Genomic DNA, 16,854 nt, shown 5'->3' on the forward strand with positions numbered 1-16,854 from the left:
ATCAAGGATTGTCAATACAATAATGATTTTTAGCCTCACAATGAATTCCTTAGAATTTGATACCATTGATTTACGATTTGTTAAAAGTGTTGCTTAAAAAATTTGCACCATAAACACTTGTTCAGTAAAATATAGGCCCACATGCAGAGATTTGGTTTTGTATGGTCAAATTGGCAGGTGCACAGTTTGTGTACCATCCTCAAAAAGACACTTTAAAAAATTTGGAATTTCCCCCGATTTTGTGGTCTTAGCACAGCACTGATTATGCACTTCAACACAGAATTGTCTTTCTTACTGTTACAAGTCATATTTTGGACTTAAGCTAAACAGTTAGTTCTTGCTTTTAGAAAATTATGAATTGATTTAAACCTGTATGATTGGAAATCACCTTTATTACATTATATATATATATATTCAGCTTGTGATGTTGAACTTATAGAAGTGTTTTATGTTACAATTAGGCTGTCAAAAATTCTATTTTAAAGAACTGTAAAACATTGATATGTTGTGCTTGTTTTTATTTCCTTCACATTATATTACATATTTTTCAGTTTGTAACTAAATTAGCTCCTATATCTAGATCTTTAAACATTTTGTAAAGTCAAGAACATTTTTATTGCCTATTACTTCTTTAAAAAAATGGAATTTCAGTCCACAACTTGTCATATTTACATAATTTGAAGTAAATGAACTTTCTAACTGCTAACAAATCAGTCATCAGAAACAGCAATACCTTCATATTTTATTGCAACAACAACAAATGAACTTCAAAACTTTATTCTGTGAATATAACAAAATTATTATTACCTGAACCACAACATGAATAAACAAAACCAGACATTTGGTTCCAAATTCTGAAAGTCATCAAAAGTAATTTTTTTTCAAATTCTAAATTAATACTGTCAATCTTCTCATATTCACTGAGGCAGCTGCACGTTGAAGAGAATTCATCTTTTTTGATCTATATTAATTAAATTTTTATATTATATCACCATTAGAAAATTTTTCAAATAAAAAGAGTTCAAAAATCTTTAAAATAGCTTTTAGATATAGATAAAAATTACTGAGAAAATTAGATAAAAGCCAAAGAATACAAACTGACAGCTGAAAATATTAGTTTTCTAGAACTTACATAGTACATTTTTTTTACGTGTCACATATACTGCTATCAAAAAGTGTTTGTAAAATGCATTAACCTTACATATGAAAAAGTATTTATACAAAAATAACATGAACATTTCAGTTTTCTCTTTTCTTCTGGACAACCTTGTGTATATTATGTAATCATCAATACAAGACATACAAACCAAAAATGGAATAATACCAAAATAAAATTAAAAATTCTTTAGGGGAAATTCAAAGGTTAAAATATAACCTTTGACATATAGCAACAGACTCTAGAAAGAAGAGAACAGGATATAAACATGCCACATTTACCAACATTCACAAATACTTTATTAAATAAAGAAACAGAGCAACAGAATCATGGACTGATGAAGGGGATGGAAGTTACAAGAGTGAAATTCCAAAGTATGAAGTTAAAGGAAAACCTTTTGTACATATCACATTAATATTGTTGATCAGTAAGTGAGAGTCAACCATTGAAAAAAATTAAGGTCTAAAAACTGATGTATGATGCCTAAATAATTCAATACATATCAATAATCAGAGCACAACTTAGTCTGGTCACTGGCACACTTGAAATTTCTATAACTGCTACAAGCAAGGATGTTAAGATGCATAGGCTATTAAAACAGATACCATATCCATCAGGGGGTAGAATAACTTATAACTCTCAGATTAAAATATGATGTAAAAAACTACAATTGGGCAATCATTTGTATTTATACAGATAAAGGTGAAACAGTTGAAAGTAACTGTGCTGGATTACAGTAAATACAGCTGCTACGTGTGACAAAATTCTTCAGGCACCATCTTTGTATTATAAATATTAAGAGCACTGGAGACATGCTGCACATCATACTCCCAAAATGTACATTACACATCCTATACAATGATGATAAACATGTGATGAATGAGGAAATTATTCATTGGACCCTAATCAATTATTTACACAAACACACACCCAGAATAACACAGAATTGACTTGGCAGCAACAAGGCAATTAAACCTAATTTTACACACCTCCATAAAGGGCCACAAGTAGTATTTGAAAACATTGCTTTACTGTCCCGATGTTCAATATATGACTTTGAAGAATCAAACTTGGCTGTTTCTTATGTTTAGTCATTATCAGAAAGACTTGAGTTTTTTCCACCATAAGTTCTGTAGCACCTAACATATTTTAAGAAATATTTTATTTTCAGAGTTTAAAAGTTTAAGTGTATAACAAGTTTAGAGGAACTAAACTTTGTTTCACTGGGTAACAAATGTTTATAACTTTCATCACTAACTGATCATAAATTACTAATTTTCATTCTTTCACATAAATATTAATTGAATCATCTTGCCATAAATAGTTCAGGTTCTATTTAAATGTTATTTAGCTTCTTAAAATTCTTTACATTTTGTAACATTTATAAACAGTCATTGCTTCTCTTGATATCATTAATGGATACTAGAGTTTAGATACCTAAAGATGTTAGTATCAAATAGTTACTACAATTATAACAGCTTATAAAACAATAAGCTGAAATTAATTATGTTCATTTTAAATTCTGATAAATCCCCACATCCCCAAAAAATTATTTTCTAACTTTTTTTATAAAAGTAATTCAATGTTATTCATCAACACAGTACAGTTTCAAATTCAAAAGTAAGACAAATGCTGTCAGTACTGGCATTTTTAAAACATTCAATTAAGCATAAAAACTTATAATTCTTTGTGTTAAAACTAAAATATAAACATTAAGATTATTATATTGTAAAAATTTAAGTTCAGTTCCCAATTAGCTCCACATAGCTTATGGACTTTTTGCTACTGCAGAAACCTGACTTAGAGACCACAGTAATGCAAATTAGACCCTGCTAATAGAGTATGGAAACAAGATTAACACAGTCTAACAAATAAGTGCATGAACCAAGTAATAAAACTGGACAGACCAGACAGATTTTTATTCCACGTTTGTAGAGATTTTTTAATTTCTTAGACTGAAGGTAATTCTATACAAATTATTATTCAATTATATAACGTCTTTGATAATAAATTTCCATAATCTCTCTTTCACTTATGGTAAATACAATTATTTAATAAATGTAGCCTTCCTTACAGCCTAGCATTAAGCCTTTTCATGACTTCTGGAAAACCTTCATACCAAAATCTTAACATAAAAGATATAAATACAACTTTCACAAATGTTTGTTATTTGAAGTTTCCACATTTAAACATGCAAGATGAAAACCTTAATGGTACAACAGTACTGGTTGTTGAACTATGGCTCCTTTTATTTCTTTTTCATAGGGTTCTTCCATCTCATTCTTCACGTAATGACCCTGATTTTTCTGGTGCTTTGCATGTAGCTGTTCTAGTTGTCTTTCACGAAGTTTTCCTGTTATAACAGTGGGGGATCTGGTCAGGAAATAGTTGGAAGTACTTGGAGAAGGAAATCGAGCAGATCCATAAACTGCCAAGTATTTTCGGTCTCTGTCAACTAGTTCCTGGTATTGCTTCAATATCCTGAAGAATACATTTTCTAAATATGTATTTATTTCATCAACACTTAAGTGCTATCTATAACCAGAAGAATCATACAGAAAAGTTCAACATTTTCCGAGATATAAATTACAAAATAAAAGTAGAAAATACTGGCTATTTCTAATGAGCCTGCTGCAAAGATCTAGTCTAGAATCTTAGGATCATAAGCCCTCAACCTTACTATCAAGCTATTAAGACTCATTTTGTTAATTTACTTGCCACAAATGACATAATGACTGATATTCTTTAGTGACCATTTGAAATTCTGTAAATACCATATATAAAAATTAAGAAATGTTAAGATTTAATTTCTTTTGTTTTACAAGTCTGTAAAATGCACCATACTACTGCACCATATAAAGTTCTTGATAAAATGATGTTACTAAAACAGAGTTGTGAAGGATAGGCAAGACATTCTCCCATATACAGAGTAATGAAGAGGCAAGACCTCTTTCCATAGAGTTTTTGTATAAAGCTAGACTACAATTTCCTACATACAGGTAATAAAACTTGTATTTCCAAGTATACTTGACATATTTGAAATAAAAGTTAAGATAAAAGTACATTTATACACAATTTTTGTTTCATCATTTTTTTTTTACTAAACATTAATTAACACAGCCTTAACTAACTTCAGTCAACATGGTGAATGTACTAATAACCATTAATTTTTTATCAACAACTATTTATATCTAAATGTTTCATGATGTATTAACAAATACATTCTATTGTTGAACCTATAAATCATTAAAGTTAGAAATAAAAACACAAACTGACTGCCCAGCTGATCAAAATTATTTAATCCCAATTACTGAATACATGTAAATCTGTCTCACAAAACTGCTGGAATGAAATATTATATGATGTACTTTTGTCAATAAGAATTGACAATTTTTTCTTTGATACAACAAATCAATATATCTAAAGGTAGTATCATTCTGAGTAAGAAACAAGAAAATATAAATAAACCATTTCAGAGTCAGTTGGTTAAACATACAGTTCCAGACTGCGAGCAAAAAGAAGGAAACCAATTCATATTTAAATTTCCAACCACATTAACAGACTTACGAAAACTCAACAAACTGGTATTAATAATTAACAAAAGTATATCAGATATGCTTTTGAATGCTCTTCATAAGCATAAATTTATTTCATTAGATTTTTATAAGAATTGTTGCCATACATTGGTATTCCTGTTACATTTTGTTTTCACAATGAACTAGGAAAAGTACAAAAACAGACAGTTTTTTAATAAAAAAAAATATAGCATTATCAAATACAAGATCTGAGCAATGTATAATAATAAACGTAACAAGAGAGCTTCATTAAGCTAAATTTGACATGTACACTAATGCTAATATTGTAACAAACTTAGTAAATCTTGATGACGAGAAACCCACTTGAAATTTGAAATAAAAAAGTATCTCAGAACTGCTGGTTATGGGTATTAATACTTTTATTGATAAGGAGATAACGTTTTGACTTTCCTAGGTCATCTTCAGGAAGGTCAAAACATTGTTCTCTTCTTATTAATAAAAGTTTTAATACCCATAACCAACAGTTCTGAGATACAAACTTAGTAAATCACATCATGATAACTTACTCACTTTTCTTGTTGTTTGGTTTTCCTGGTTTTATCTATTTCACCCTCTTCTATTACCTCCTGGCTGATTTTTATCACCTCTTGTGCTTTCTTGTTTTTGCCAACCCTGAAAACAATTTTAATTATTACTAGCAAAAACCCATAAAACATTTAGAATCAAATTAATCTTTATTGCCACAGTACTTTAAATACAGGATTACTAGAAATACACAGATATTCTAGTCAAGAGTTAAAGTGTTAAAGTACACTTTAACACATAATATCAGTTAAGTTTTTTGTTAAGAGTAAACTATAGTTGATAAAGAAATAAGTAAACACCAACGTGTATGTTTTTCGCTTCAGTTAGGTTTAATTTTAACGTATCTATTACCGTCAGTAAATAAACTTAATGTAATTTTATGGCTTAATGTTAGACCTTTTCAGAAACTGTTAAGCTAATACATTGTTGTATAAAATACCTACTATTTGTAAAAATGAAGTAAGCACATGTACATTTAGATAGTATAGTACACAAGCATTTTCAAGACAGACAAAACTGAGTATTATTATAATAGATTATTCATGACACAATACTGATTTTAAAAAAATCAATCATATATAAATTAAACTAAAGTTTAATAGTAACTCTTGAAGAGGTATAACTATATTGTTACTAAGACTAATGAAACAACACAAAATGCCTAAAGGCATTTTAAAATAATACCAGCTACCTTTAAAATAATGTACATTTTGAAATTTTAAAACAAGTTCACTGGATCAGGCCAGTGACCTGACCTGAGACCATGAGAGCCAGCATGCAGTTGTTAACTTGTAAATATAAAGTAACACAAACAAAACTGATATGTTTTGGATGTGGTTGTGAATGTGACGATCCAACTGTAGTGATTAAACTAAACTGTGGGTCCAGGTCGGGTAAGGGAAGAACTTAATCAAAAAGTTCCCCAATTGATTTGATATACAAACTAAATAGGAGAATCATTGAGTGAGCACTGCATTGAAAGTAAAACATCTTCAGAAAACAGACACAGTGATATAATTATCTTTAAACAGGGGGAATGGAATCATACACAATCAATTATTAATTTCAAAATTTTGTGAAACTAACAAAACAGTGAATCCCAAAGATGAAGTGTTGAAGCTGAAGCTAATACATTACAAGATGATTCCATATTGATTATCAAATTACAAATATCATTTTTGAAATGATTGATTGATTTAGTATTTTATGGCACAAAGCAGCTAGGCTATCTGCACCAAACGTCTGGTAAAAATAAATTAAATGTAGTAAAATACATAAAAGGAAATGAAGGTAAAACAAAACATCATTGAAAAACAGAAAAACATAAAACCAATGTTGACACCTAGTCTACAATGTAAAGAGAGAAAGCAGAGTAAGAGAAGTTGTAAAGGACTTTCTCTAGCAAAATGGTAATGATCATAACCCACCAGGAAGACTAACAGGCAAATACCAGAACCGCCATCAGTCACCTGAAGTTGATCTTTCCAGTCCTGGTTCCAGGTTACGTGGCATTATGGCCAGTACCAAAGGGTAAAGTAATAAAAGTTTAAAAGACATGCAGCAAAATTGGAATAACAACTCGCCAGGACTTCTAACGGGTAGTTCAAACAGCAGCATTAGTCACCTGAAGTCCTGGTGTTGAGTTATTTAATGTTCTGGCCATTTTACAATCTCAAATTGAACTAAAGAGAATGAAACTGTGAAAAGGGAACCACAATTAAAAAGGTGTAATGAATAAATATCCAACACTTAAATGAGATTAAAAAGATTAATGGCCATTAAAAAACTAAAAACTTTATCAAGGTGGACAGTGTCACCATCACCAATAACATTGTCCAATGTTACAGATAAATCCTGGGAAAAAACATGTTTAAAATAGTGCCGTCGTTGAGAATCGTAACGATGGCAAGAAAGTAAAATGTGGCTTATAGTGATTTGAGTGTTATACAAGCTACATATTGGTGCATCAGTTCCAGATAAAAGAAACCGATGAGTTAAAAAACTGTGACCAATGCGTAGTCTAGTCAGAACAACTTCCTCCTTCCGAACCTTACGGAAGCTAGATGGCCAAAGCCCAATACAGGATTTTATTTGAAAAAGCTTGTTGTCACGTTGCTCACTCCAAGTGGACTGCCAGCTGGCATGGAGCCGAGCCTTGAATACAAGATCATAGTCCATGTATGGAATAGGCACAGTGGTGATAGTGCTGGAGCAGATAGATTTAGCAGCCATTTCTGCAAGCTCGTTTGGGGGCTGTAATAAGCAATAGTGGGATGAGCTGACCTGTGGAATCTGCAATGTTATCCAAGGACAGACCCAATTCATCCAATTGCACCTGGATGAGAAGGCCAAACGGAGCAATAGCAGATCATCTGTTCTGAAAAAGTATGGCCCACTGAGGAAGGAAAACACATCCCCAGGTGAGATGCTTTGGTAAGGAATGAAGTTTTGAAGAATATAGTAAAGATAGTTGCAAACGGCAAAGAGACAGAGAAGGTTCATGAGATTCAACGTATAAGCTTTGAACTGGAGAGGTTCAGAGTCGAAGCCCTTGGTGATGAATGGGGTCCAGCATCTTTAAGGCCGAGGGTCTGGCAGAGCCATAGACCATTGATCCATAGTCGAGTTTTGATCGAATAAGAGCACGACATACCTTTAACATAGAACATCGATCTGCTACCCAACTGGTAGTAGAGAGGACATGGAGGATGTTCAGTGCTCTTGTGGATTTGACCTGTAGCTGCTTTAATTGTGGTATAAAGGTCAGCTTACAGTCCAAGATAAGCCCCAAGAACTTGGTCTCAGAGACCACTGGCAGTGAAACTTCACCGATATGAAATTCAGGATCAGGGTGAATACCCCGTTGGCGGCAAAAGTACATGCAAACGGTTTTAGAGAGAGAGAAATTAAAGCCATTTGCCATAGTCCACATCAGTACACGATTGAGAGCAGTTTGTAGTTGCCGCTCAATATATCTCATGTTCGAAGACTGACATGAGATGTGAAAGTAGTCGACATACAGCCCATTTGCAACAGTGAGAGGGAGTTGGTCAGTGATGGCATTTATCTTTATACTGAAAAGTGTGACACTCAAAACACAGCTCTGAGGGACCCCAAGTTCCTGTAGAAAAGAATGGGAAAGTGTCAAACTCACATAAACTTGGAATCTCCTGTCCATTAAAAATATTTTTAATAAACATAGGTAAATGGCCACGTAACCCATATGTATGGAGGTCTCGCAAAATACCATACCTCCACGTTGTGTCATAAGCTTTCTCAATGTTAAAGAATATTGATACAAGATGTTGGCATTTGAGAAAGGCTTCTCTGATTGATGTTAAGTCCAATTAGGTGGTCAGTGGTGGTGTGCTGTCGTCAGAACCCACACTGGGTGGGCGAGAGGAGGTTGTTTGATTCGAGGAACCAAACAAGACGAGCATTAACCATCCTTTCTAAGGTCTTACAGAGACAGCTCGTCAAAGCAATTGGACAGTAGTTTGAAGGAATCTTGGGATCTTTCCCTGGCTTAGAGATAGGTAAAATAATAGCCTGGCACCAGGCATCAAGAAAAACATTCTCCTGCCAGATCCGGTTAAAGACAATTAGAAGGACATCAAGAGAAGCAGGAGATAGATGGTGCAGCATGTCATAGTGTACATCATCAGGTCCAACAAATGTACTGCCAGACCGATGAAGGGCCATTTTCAGTTCCACCAGTGTAAAGGGACAATTATAGTCAAAGAGACAATCAGTTCGAAAGGAAAGAGGTGTACGCTCTGCCCGAGTCTTGATGGCCAAGAAGGTGGAGGAACAAGCAGAAGTGCTAGATACCCGGCAAAAGCTTTCACCTACAGTATCAGCGATGCTCCGGACATCAGCCACCTCCAGACCATCAGAGAGTAAGATCGAGAGGGGGACAAAATTGTAGTGCCCACTGACCTTTCGAATCCTGTCCCATATGACCTTGGAACTGGTGGTAAAAGATATACTAGTTGTGAACTTAATCCAAGATTCCTTCTGGCTTTGACATCTTACCCACCTAGTATGTACACGGGCCTGTTGGAAAGCTACGAGGTTCGAAAGTGTGGGATATCTACGAAAAGTATCCCAGGCCCATTTTTGAGCCTTCTGTGCTAAGTGGCAAGCAGGATTCCACCACGGACGAGGATATCGTGAAAAACGTGTCGAGGTTTTAGGAATACACTGAGCAGCTGCTTGTATAATACAGCCAGTTACCGCTGCCACACAGTCATCTATTGATGGCTGATTCACGATGGCAGGATCAAGTTCTGCGAGAGCAGTGAAAGTGAACCAGTCTGCCTGATCCAGTTTCCACCGGGGCACGCGGGTAGGGTGGCATCGACCACGGCCAGTCTCTCTCAGAAGTATAGGAAAATGATCACTGCCTAGTGGATTATTGTCAACCCTCCATGAAAAATGGGAGAATAATGAAGGGGAGCAAACTGATATCAATAGCGGTAAAGGACTGACTAGGTGCATGAAAATAAGTGGAAGAACCAGTATTGAAAAGAGAAAGATTGTGATCAGAGAGCATATGCTCTACAGAGCGACCCCTCCTATCAATAACAGCACTTCCCCAGACGGAATGATGTCCATTAAAGTCCCCCACGAGTAGAAATGGAGACAGGAACTGTTCAACGAGAGCATCAAGGTCTGATTGATCATATGTCTCCCAGGAAACAGGTAGAGAGAACAAACAGTGATGGTATGACCCAAGGAAACACGGATGGCTATGGCCTCCAAGGGTGTATTTAATAACAAAGACAGGGTGGGCACATGCTGATCAACCAATAGTGCCACCCCTCCATGTACTCGTTCATCACACAGCCTGTCATTTCTGTACAGAGAAAACTGCCAAATGGTGACTGTATCAGCAGGTTTTAGAAATGTTTCTTATAAGAAAAGACATACAGGATGTTAGGAAGCAATCAGTGTTTTGATATTATCCAGATTAGAACGTAATCCTCGACAGTTCCATTGTATTAAGGTGGCCATTTTTAACGATGGGTACGCAAAGTGGCTAGAAAACCCTTCTGTTTACGACCACGTCTTTTTTCCTTACTGTCCTTATTCGGAGGAGGTCTATCGACCTCCATGGATCCTGCCCTGGGTCGATTGGGCAGGTCTTTGTTATTGGAAGGGGATTTCAGTGACTGAGGACGTGAACGAATGATTGTTTTGCATCGTGGGGTTGGAGAAAAGGATGTATCAGAAGAAATGCCTGTATTTGAAACCCGAAGGATGTGGATCTTGAGATTTGTTGGACTGTATGGGAGGAACAGAGATGGGTGTAGAAGTCGATTCATCAACCATTTTAACCATGGAGGTCAAAAGGCTTTTCATTTGTTTTGAAAATTATTCTCTTGGAGACACAGACAGATTTGTCTGCACTCCCACTGTAGTTGTGGAACGAAGTGCAGCAGCATATGTCCGAGATGGAGTGGTGAACAGCAATTTCCGAGCCTCAGGATAACTAATGTTATGAGTCGTTTTGAAACGCTGCACCTCTTTTACCTCCAACCATTTTGGGCAAAAACGAAAGTAAGAAGGGTGAGACCCATTGCAGTTGATGCAATGTAGGTCCATGCCACATTCATAGGCATAGTGGTCCTTGCCACCACAACGAGCACATGTCAGGAAACCAAGACATGATGTCTTTGAGTGGCCGAACCTCTGACACTGGAAACATCAGAGAGGGTTTGGAATTTATGGCCGTACCCTGCAAATTAGATAACCTGCCTTGATGGTGGCAGGTGCACGTGATAATGTAAATGTCAAAATGAGGGTATTTGTTGACAGTGTAACTCCATCTTTGTGAGTGGAGATGCGCCTCACTGCAGAAACTCCTTGAGTGGAGAGACCAGCGAGAATCTCTGACTTGGGGACGTTCTTCAAATTCCTCTCAACAATAACTCCTCAAGATGAATTCAAGATAGCATGAGGGGTAACCTCAACAGGTATATCCCCAATTTCCGTTGAATTCAAGAGAAGTTCACTGTGGTGGGTTGTGGATGTTTCAACTAATATGTCTCCAGATCGAAGATTCTTTACTGACTTTGGAGAGCCAGCAAGACCCTCTAGTCCCTTCTGAATAAAAAAGGGGACAATTGTCCTAAAGGTTTTTCTGAAAGAGAATGTAATATAACAAAATGAGGTACGTGTGTTACAGATGTTGAAGATTGCTGCTCAGAGTCTTCAAGACGTGGTCGCTTACCTATTGACTGTTTTTTCACTATTTTATTTAAATTTTTTGAAGGAGGATCCATAGGAAAAAAAGAAACATTTCGGTACCCACTGACCCCACCCACCATGGAGCCCTACGAGGGGATGCACTACAATGTCATGCAAGGACAATGCAACAACGCCAGGGTTTCATGAGCACTATACTCAAACACCAGCCTCAGGCAAAATGTCCACAACACCAGTTGAGAACTTCCAACACTGGTACTTGGTTGACTCTAGCCCAAGTGGACCAGCCGATTGACCCAAGGGGGGCCACCCAAAGGCCACCCGTCTGAAGGAATTCAAGGCCAAAGTGGTGTGTTAGGGTTGAACCCCTCAACCACCAGGATCCTCTTCTCCCCTTCATGGGTCACCATGCACGGCAAACACGTGGGTGGAGGTTTAGATCCCAGAGAAGGTAACCAGACAGAACAGAACCTTCCCTGGGAAATCCCTCACTACAGGAATCCACACCAAGGGGCTTTGAAATGACGAGTAAATACAAGATTAATAGTATAATACCCAGTATAGTACCACCATAGTATAATCTATACAGATTCACTTATGCAATCTCTTCATTAAACATTTAGTTGTTTGTTTAAAGTTGTGCCAAACTCCACTAATTAAAATCTATTGAAGTAACCCTAAATTACAAGTTTATGGAATAACCACTATTGATAAAGCCCAGTACTAAATATGCTGGATTGGCTTATGTGTAAGGTGTTAAAATATATGTTTTATTTTTTGCTTGGAAACAGGCTTATTATTTTCACCGATAACATATGTAGCCTGTAAAGGAATGACTAGTTGAAATTATCTCTGTATGTGTAGTATCTGGAACAAATTTTGGCTTTCTAATGCCTTGTATTGCATATATAATTTTAAATGTAATAAAATTTTAAAATATTGGACCCATCATAACAATAGATTTTCAGTTTTATCACAAAATTTGGATGAAAAACAGTTAAAAGTACAAAATTTCATTCCTCCTGTTTCTCATCAGTAACCCTTGGACAGTGAAAAAGAAAACTAATGAGAGTGTTTGTTAGGTAAGACATCACTTTTTCACTTCCTAAGCAACTGTGCAGTACTTACTTAAACACAGCTCCTAATCCTTTCCATAATCCCTTCTTCTTGCTTTGTTTTGAGGATTTACGATGAGGACTGAGAACCTCATCAAGGATATGACCAGTACCAGAAGAAAAGCTGAACACAGCTGCTAGGGAAGCACATCCATGATTTCTAGAATTAATCAGGCTTCCATTTTCACTCGCTTCATTCTCTGTCATTAAAAAAGATACCAAAAGCTTTGCAACACAAAGAAAAAACATTTTATTTACCCACAGAAACTCAATTTTTTCAATACAAGCTCTAAATAGGAACATGAAAAACAGCCAAATATTACTAAATCTCTCATCAATTCCAATAGCTATAGCTATTGTGATTACAAGTTAACTCTTAAATAGATAAAATATGCCAAGTTAATATGTTTGTGAAGTCTAAAGGTACATTTAAGTAGAAATCTGTAGCTTGTACAGTTATGCCTTGTAAAGATCACTATAATTTTTACTTAGTAATTAATACTGGAATTGCTCCATGTGATAAGGGGGGGATTGCTAATGTTTCAAGTCCACTGAAAAAAATCTCTTCATGAGATTCTCAATTACTGTTATACTGATACAGTCAAGGATAATTTTAAACCATCAAAGCCATGACACTGTATTTTTAAACATATCAACTTACGGGTTTCTGTTTGAAGAGTTCCTTCTAAAGGCTGATCACCTGCAGTTTCTTTATCATCTGTGGTTTCCTCTCTTGTTAGTTCTTGTTTAATTGTCTGAAGACTTTCTAAACTGTTAGATTTTCTCATACCTAAGAAAGGCCTAATCTGTGGCTGCTTTACATTTCCTTGTGAGAATGAATGATAGAATTAGAGATCTCATATAACAATAATCAATAGAATACTTATTTTACTAGCATGTCTCTTGTAACAAAGGGTAACAAAAATATGGTACTTTTTTATACTTGTAATAAACTTGAACAATGCAGTTCAAATAGTCAGTCAGTCTTACTGTATAACATTAAAATTCATCATCATTACACAGTATTATCAAACTCCTTTTATTATCATCTGTACTACAACACTATTCTTCTCGGTGATCAAAGTAAGCTACCTACATACAGGGTGGACAAATGTCTGGGCACCTCTATTAAATACCGTACGTTAAAGAAGTTACACTTCTTTAATTAATTTTCCATCGTGATTGAAGATTTATTCAAAAATTTAAAATGAAAAACTAAATATCATTCAAAATATAATTAATTAATTTACATGAAATCTACAATTTCCACAGAAACACATACATGTATACATAGCATAATATAAGAAATGAAAAATACACAGAAAAGTATTAAAACAAATTATACACTACATAACAGGTAAAGTCACAACTGACTTGAGATGTTGTGGGTACAAGCACTCAGCTCTACACCATCTGATCTTCTATGATTGTTAAATAGTTCATCTGCACTTGAATTTTATCTGATAAGTGGGGTATCCCCAACACTTTTGGGTGCTATCAACCACAGACAATTTCTGTTACAACTTTAAGGTTATGACTGAGAAAAATAGAAATAGAGTTTAAAAATATTAATTTAAGACTTAATTTATATTAAATTCATTATTGTTACATAGTACTAATTTTACTTGCCTATTTATAACTAATGTAATTAATTTAATAATAGTTTTGAAGCTATTTACATTACTATATCATATATACATACAAAAAAACAATGTGCCTGAAAATTCACTTTTAATGAAGATTTAAAAGTACAGTGATACTTACAGACAAAAATATATAAATACAAACCAAATCAAAGTAAAAATAAAGTTTCTGTAACAAGTACCAGTATGTTTACAAATTGTTTGTTGCCAAACAACTTGAGCTTGAATCCACCTGTGATGAACACTTCTCTACCTTTACTTGTTTTATTTATATTTTTTGGTGTTTCCATACAGTTCTAACATTTCATCTCAATTTGTAGCACAGCTGTCTCTACCAGCTAAAACTTTAATTTCTACATATTTGTTATTTCTGTCCAGAAAGCTCTGCATGTGTTCAACCATAATACTACAGGTAAGCTTTTACAAGCATTATGCTATCACAGTACTGTCTGAATGGTTGGATAACAGCCAATTGCTCTTTAAACCACTAACACATGGCCATACTATAGGTGCAGCTAATTTTTACACAAAGGAAGGGTAGGGTAGAGGGAATCCTATAATATATCCATTTTACTAACTCCTGCAATCTTCAATCTATAAGTAAACAATGAAAATTATATTTTTCTATGCTATAATGAATAATAACCCAGGATGAATATAAAATATATCAAGACATAAATATTATACTTTATAAAAATAACGTTAGAAACATTTTAGTCAGCTACACTTCTCACCATCTGTATGGTTTTCTTCAGAAACTTGATCTTTACAGCATGGATAATGGGATAGTTTGTGATTTTCAGTTGTTTCTCCTTGTGTCCAATGTTCTGTTTCTACTGTACCCTTTTTTTCGCTCTGAATCTGCTTTGGATTCTCTCTTTCTTCCCTGACGTGTTTCTTTTTCTGTAAAGTGTCCACATTATGAACATCCAGGTGAGCATTACGTTTTTCTGAAACACTTTGTCGACCAAAACCATCTCGGGAGAGATTGAAAGGGTTTCCATCATCACCAGGAATGCTATGGAAGTTGAGGATACAAAAAACTGAGCTATTTTCATTAATTGGATGGACAGAAATTTATTTATATGCAACAGTATCATAATGTTTTGTTTAACATTATTACAATTATACCATCTTGATTTTTAAACAAGTTATGAATAAAAGAAGGAACAAAAATATCAGATGAAAAATGTATAAAATAGGATTTAAACAAGTTAGAATTATTATTGAGCTCTTCTCTGAAGATTACAATAATTGAATCTTCAAACATACAAAAGTTGTAGACTAATAATAACATCAAAAACAACTAAGTTATCAGTGCAACTAGTACATTGTACTAGATACAGGAATCATAAGGAATAATGGTTGAAATACACACAGCTACTATGCAATTCAGAATTTATATTTAATTATTAGAAAATGAATCGTGTTTGAAGTTAATGGAAGAAACTTACTGGCTGGCTATGATGCTGACTGTACAACCATTTTCCTCATGATGATTATCTTCTCTTTCGTGATTTGTACGAGGTGTTGACAAAAAATGTTCAGGGGTTCCTGGTCGATGTTTACCACAGGCTAGTTGGTTTTCATGTAGGGATTCTACTTCAATCATCACTATCGGAGATTGTACTAAATCACTGTAGGTGCTACCAACCAGTTTGGTTTGGTCACAGATAGACTTGTAAAGTTGTTTATCACCTAAACGTTCACGACTGCTACAGAAATAAGATTCATTATAAAAAAGAGTCGTCCTATCTGTTTGTATTTGAGATTTCTGTCCTGTTAGTTGGTCGATTACAGGATTTCTGCTTGTATTAAGTGGACTGATAACTTGATTGAGATATTTTTCTTTCTTGTTTGTATTTTCATCAAAGTTTGAATTAAATTTAGGCTTACATACATTACTATGATTTTTCAAAAGGCTTTCCTCTTTTTCTTTTCCAAAGCTTTCACTACCTGTGTATTCCATTTGGATAGATGAGTTCTGAATCATATTGCCTTCTGAAAATTTACATCTAATGTCACTTCCAGAGCTAAACACGGAGTCATTTAGACAATTTTTCTTTGGTGAGCCTTGACTATCACCTTCTGTATCAACTACACTGAGAGTCGACACCCTACGAGCAATCTTCACAGTGATGGCACATGGAACAATATTTGGGCCTTCCTCTGGAGCCACAGCCTTTCTTAGTGTTTTCATAGCTTCTGTATTTGTCATGTTAAGCAAGGATATTCCATTAATATTTAATAGTTGATCATTTGGTTTTAGTCGTCCATCCTTTTAGGAAAGATTAAAAAAATAACTTAAAATTAATAAAAACAAGATTGTTAACATAAATGGTGAACACCTACAATGATATCTTACAAAAGTATTAAATATTCACTTTAAATGTTTCAGAGACATGAAATGGATCTAAGAATAAATATGGATATAACAGATAATCCACACAACTCTTCACATCAAAATAAAAAATACCTATTGAGCAACACAACACAGTAAATCACAGATCCATGCACTTGGTATTACTTTTACATCAAGGTTTAGCCTATCATTTATGATTACACACTTATATATTTTAGTACTGGAGACTTTCACGTAACAATTAATG

General features: G+C 34.5%; 1 protein-coding gene across 7 annotated transcripts in view; it reads right to left on the reverse strand.

The window, feature by feature from the left end:
* Positions 1-466: 466 nt before the first annotated feature.
* The window catches only part of LOC143233641 (partitioning defective 3 homolog), a 71,422-nt gene continuing 55,034 nt past the window's right edge, over positions 467-16,854 (reverse strand). For 3 of the 7 annotated variants that reach the window (XM_076470088.1, XM_076470089.1, XM_076470090.1), the window contains 6 exons: positions 15,700-16,523; positions 14,980-15,263; positions 13,264-13,428; positions 12,616-12,802; positions 5,263-5,364; positions 467-3,637 (listed from right to left, as the gene is read on the reverse strand). In XM_076470088.1, coding sequence (XP_076326203.1) covers positions 3,364-3,637; positions 5,263-5,364; positions 12,616-12,802; positions 13,264-13,428; positions 14,980-15,263; positions 15,700-16,523 — 1,836 coding nt within the window. In that variant the 3' untranslated portion in view covers positions 467-3,363. Of the gene's footprint in view, positions 3,638-5,258; positions 5,365-12,615; positions 12,803-13,263; positions 13,429-14,979; positions 15,264-15,699; positions 16,524-16,854 lie in introns of all 7 variants that reach the window. The other 4 variants (XM_076470093.1, XM_076470087.1, XM_076470092.1 and 1 more) reach the window with 3 other exon arrangements.

This window comes from Tachypleus tridentatus, chromosome 12 (assembly GCF_004210375.1).
Source record: "Tachypleus tridentatus isolate NWPU-2018 chromosome 12, ASM421037v1, whole genome shotgun sequence".
NCBI lineage: Eukaryota > Metazoa > Arthropoda > Merostomata > Xiphosura > Limulidae > Tachypleus > Tachypleus tridentatus.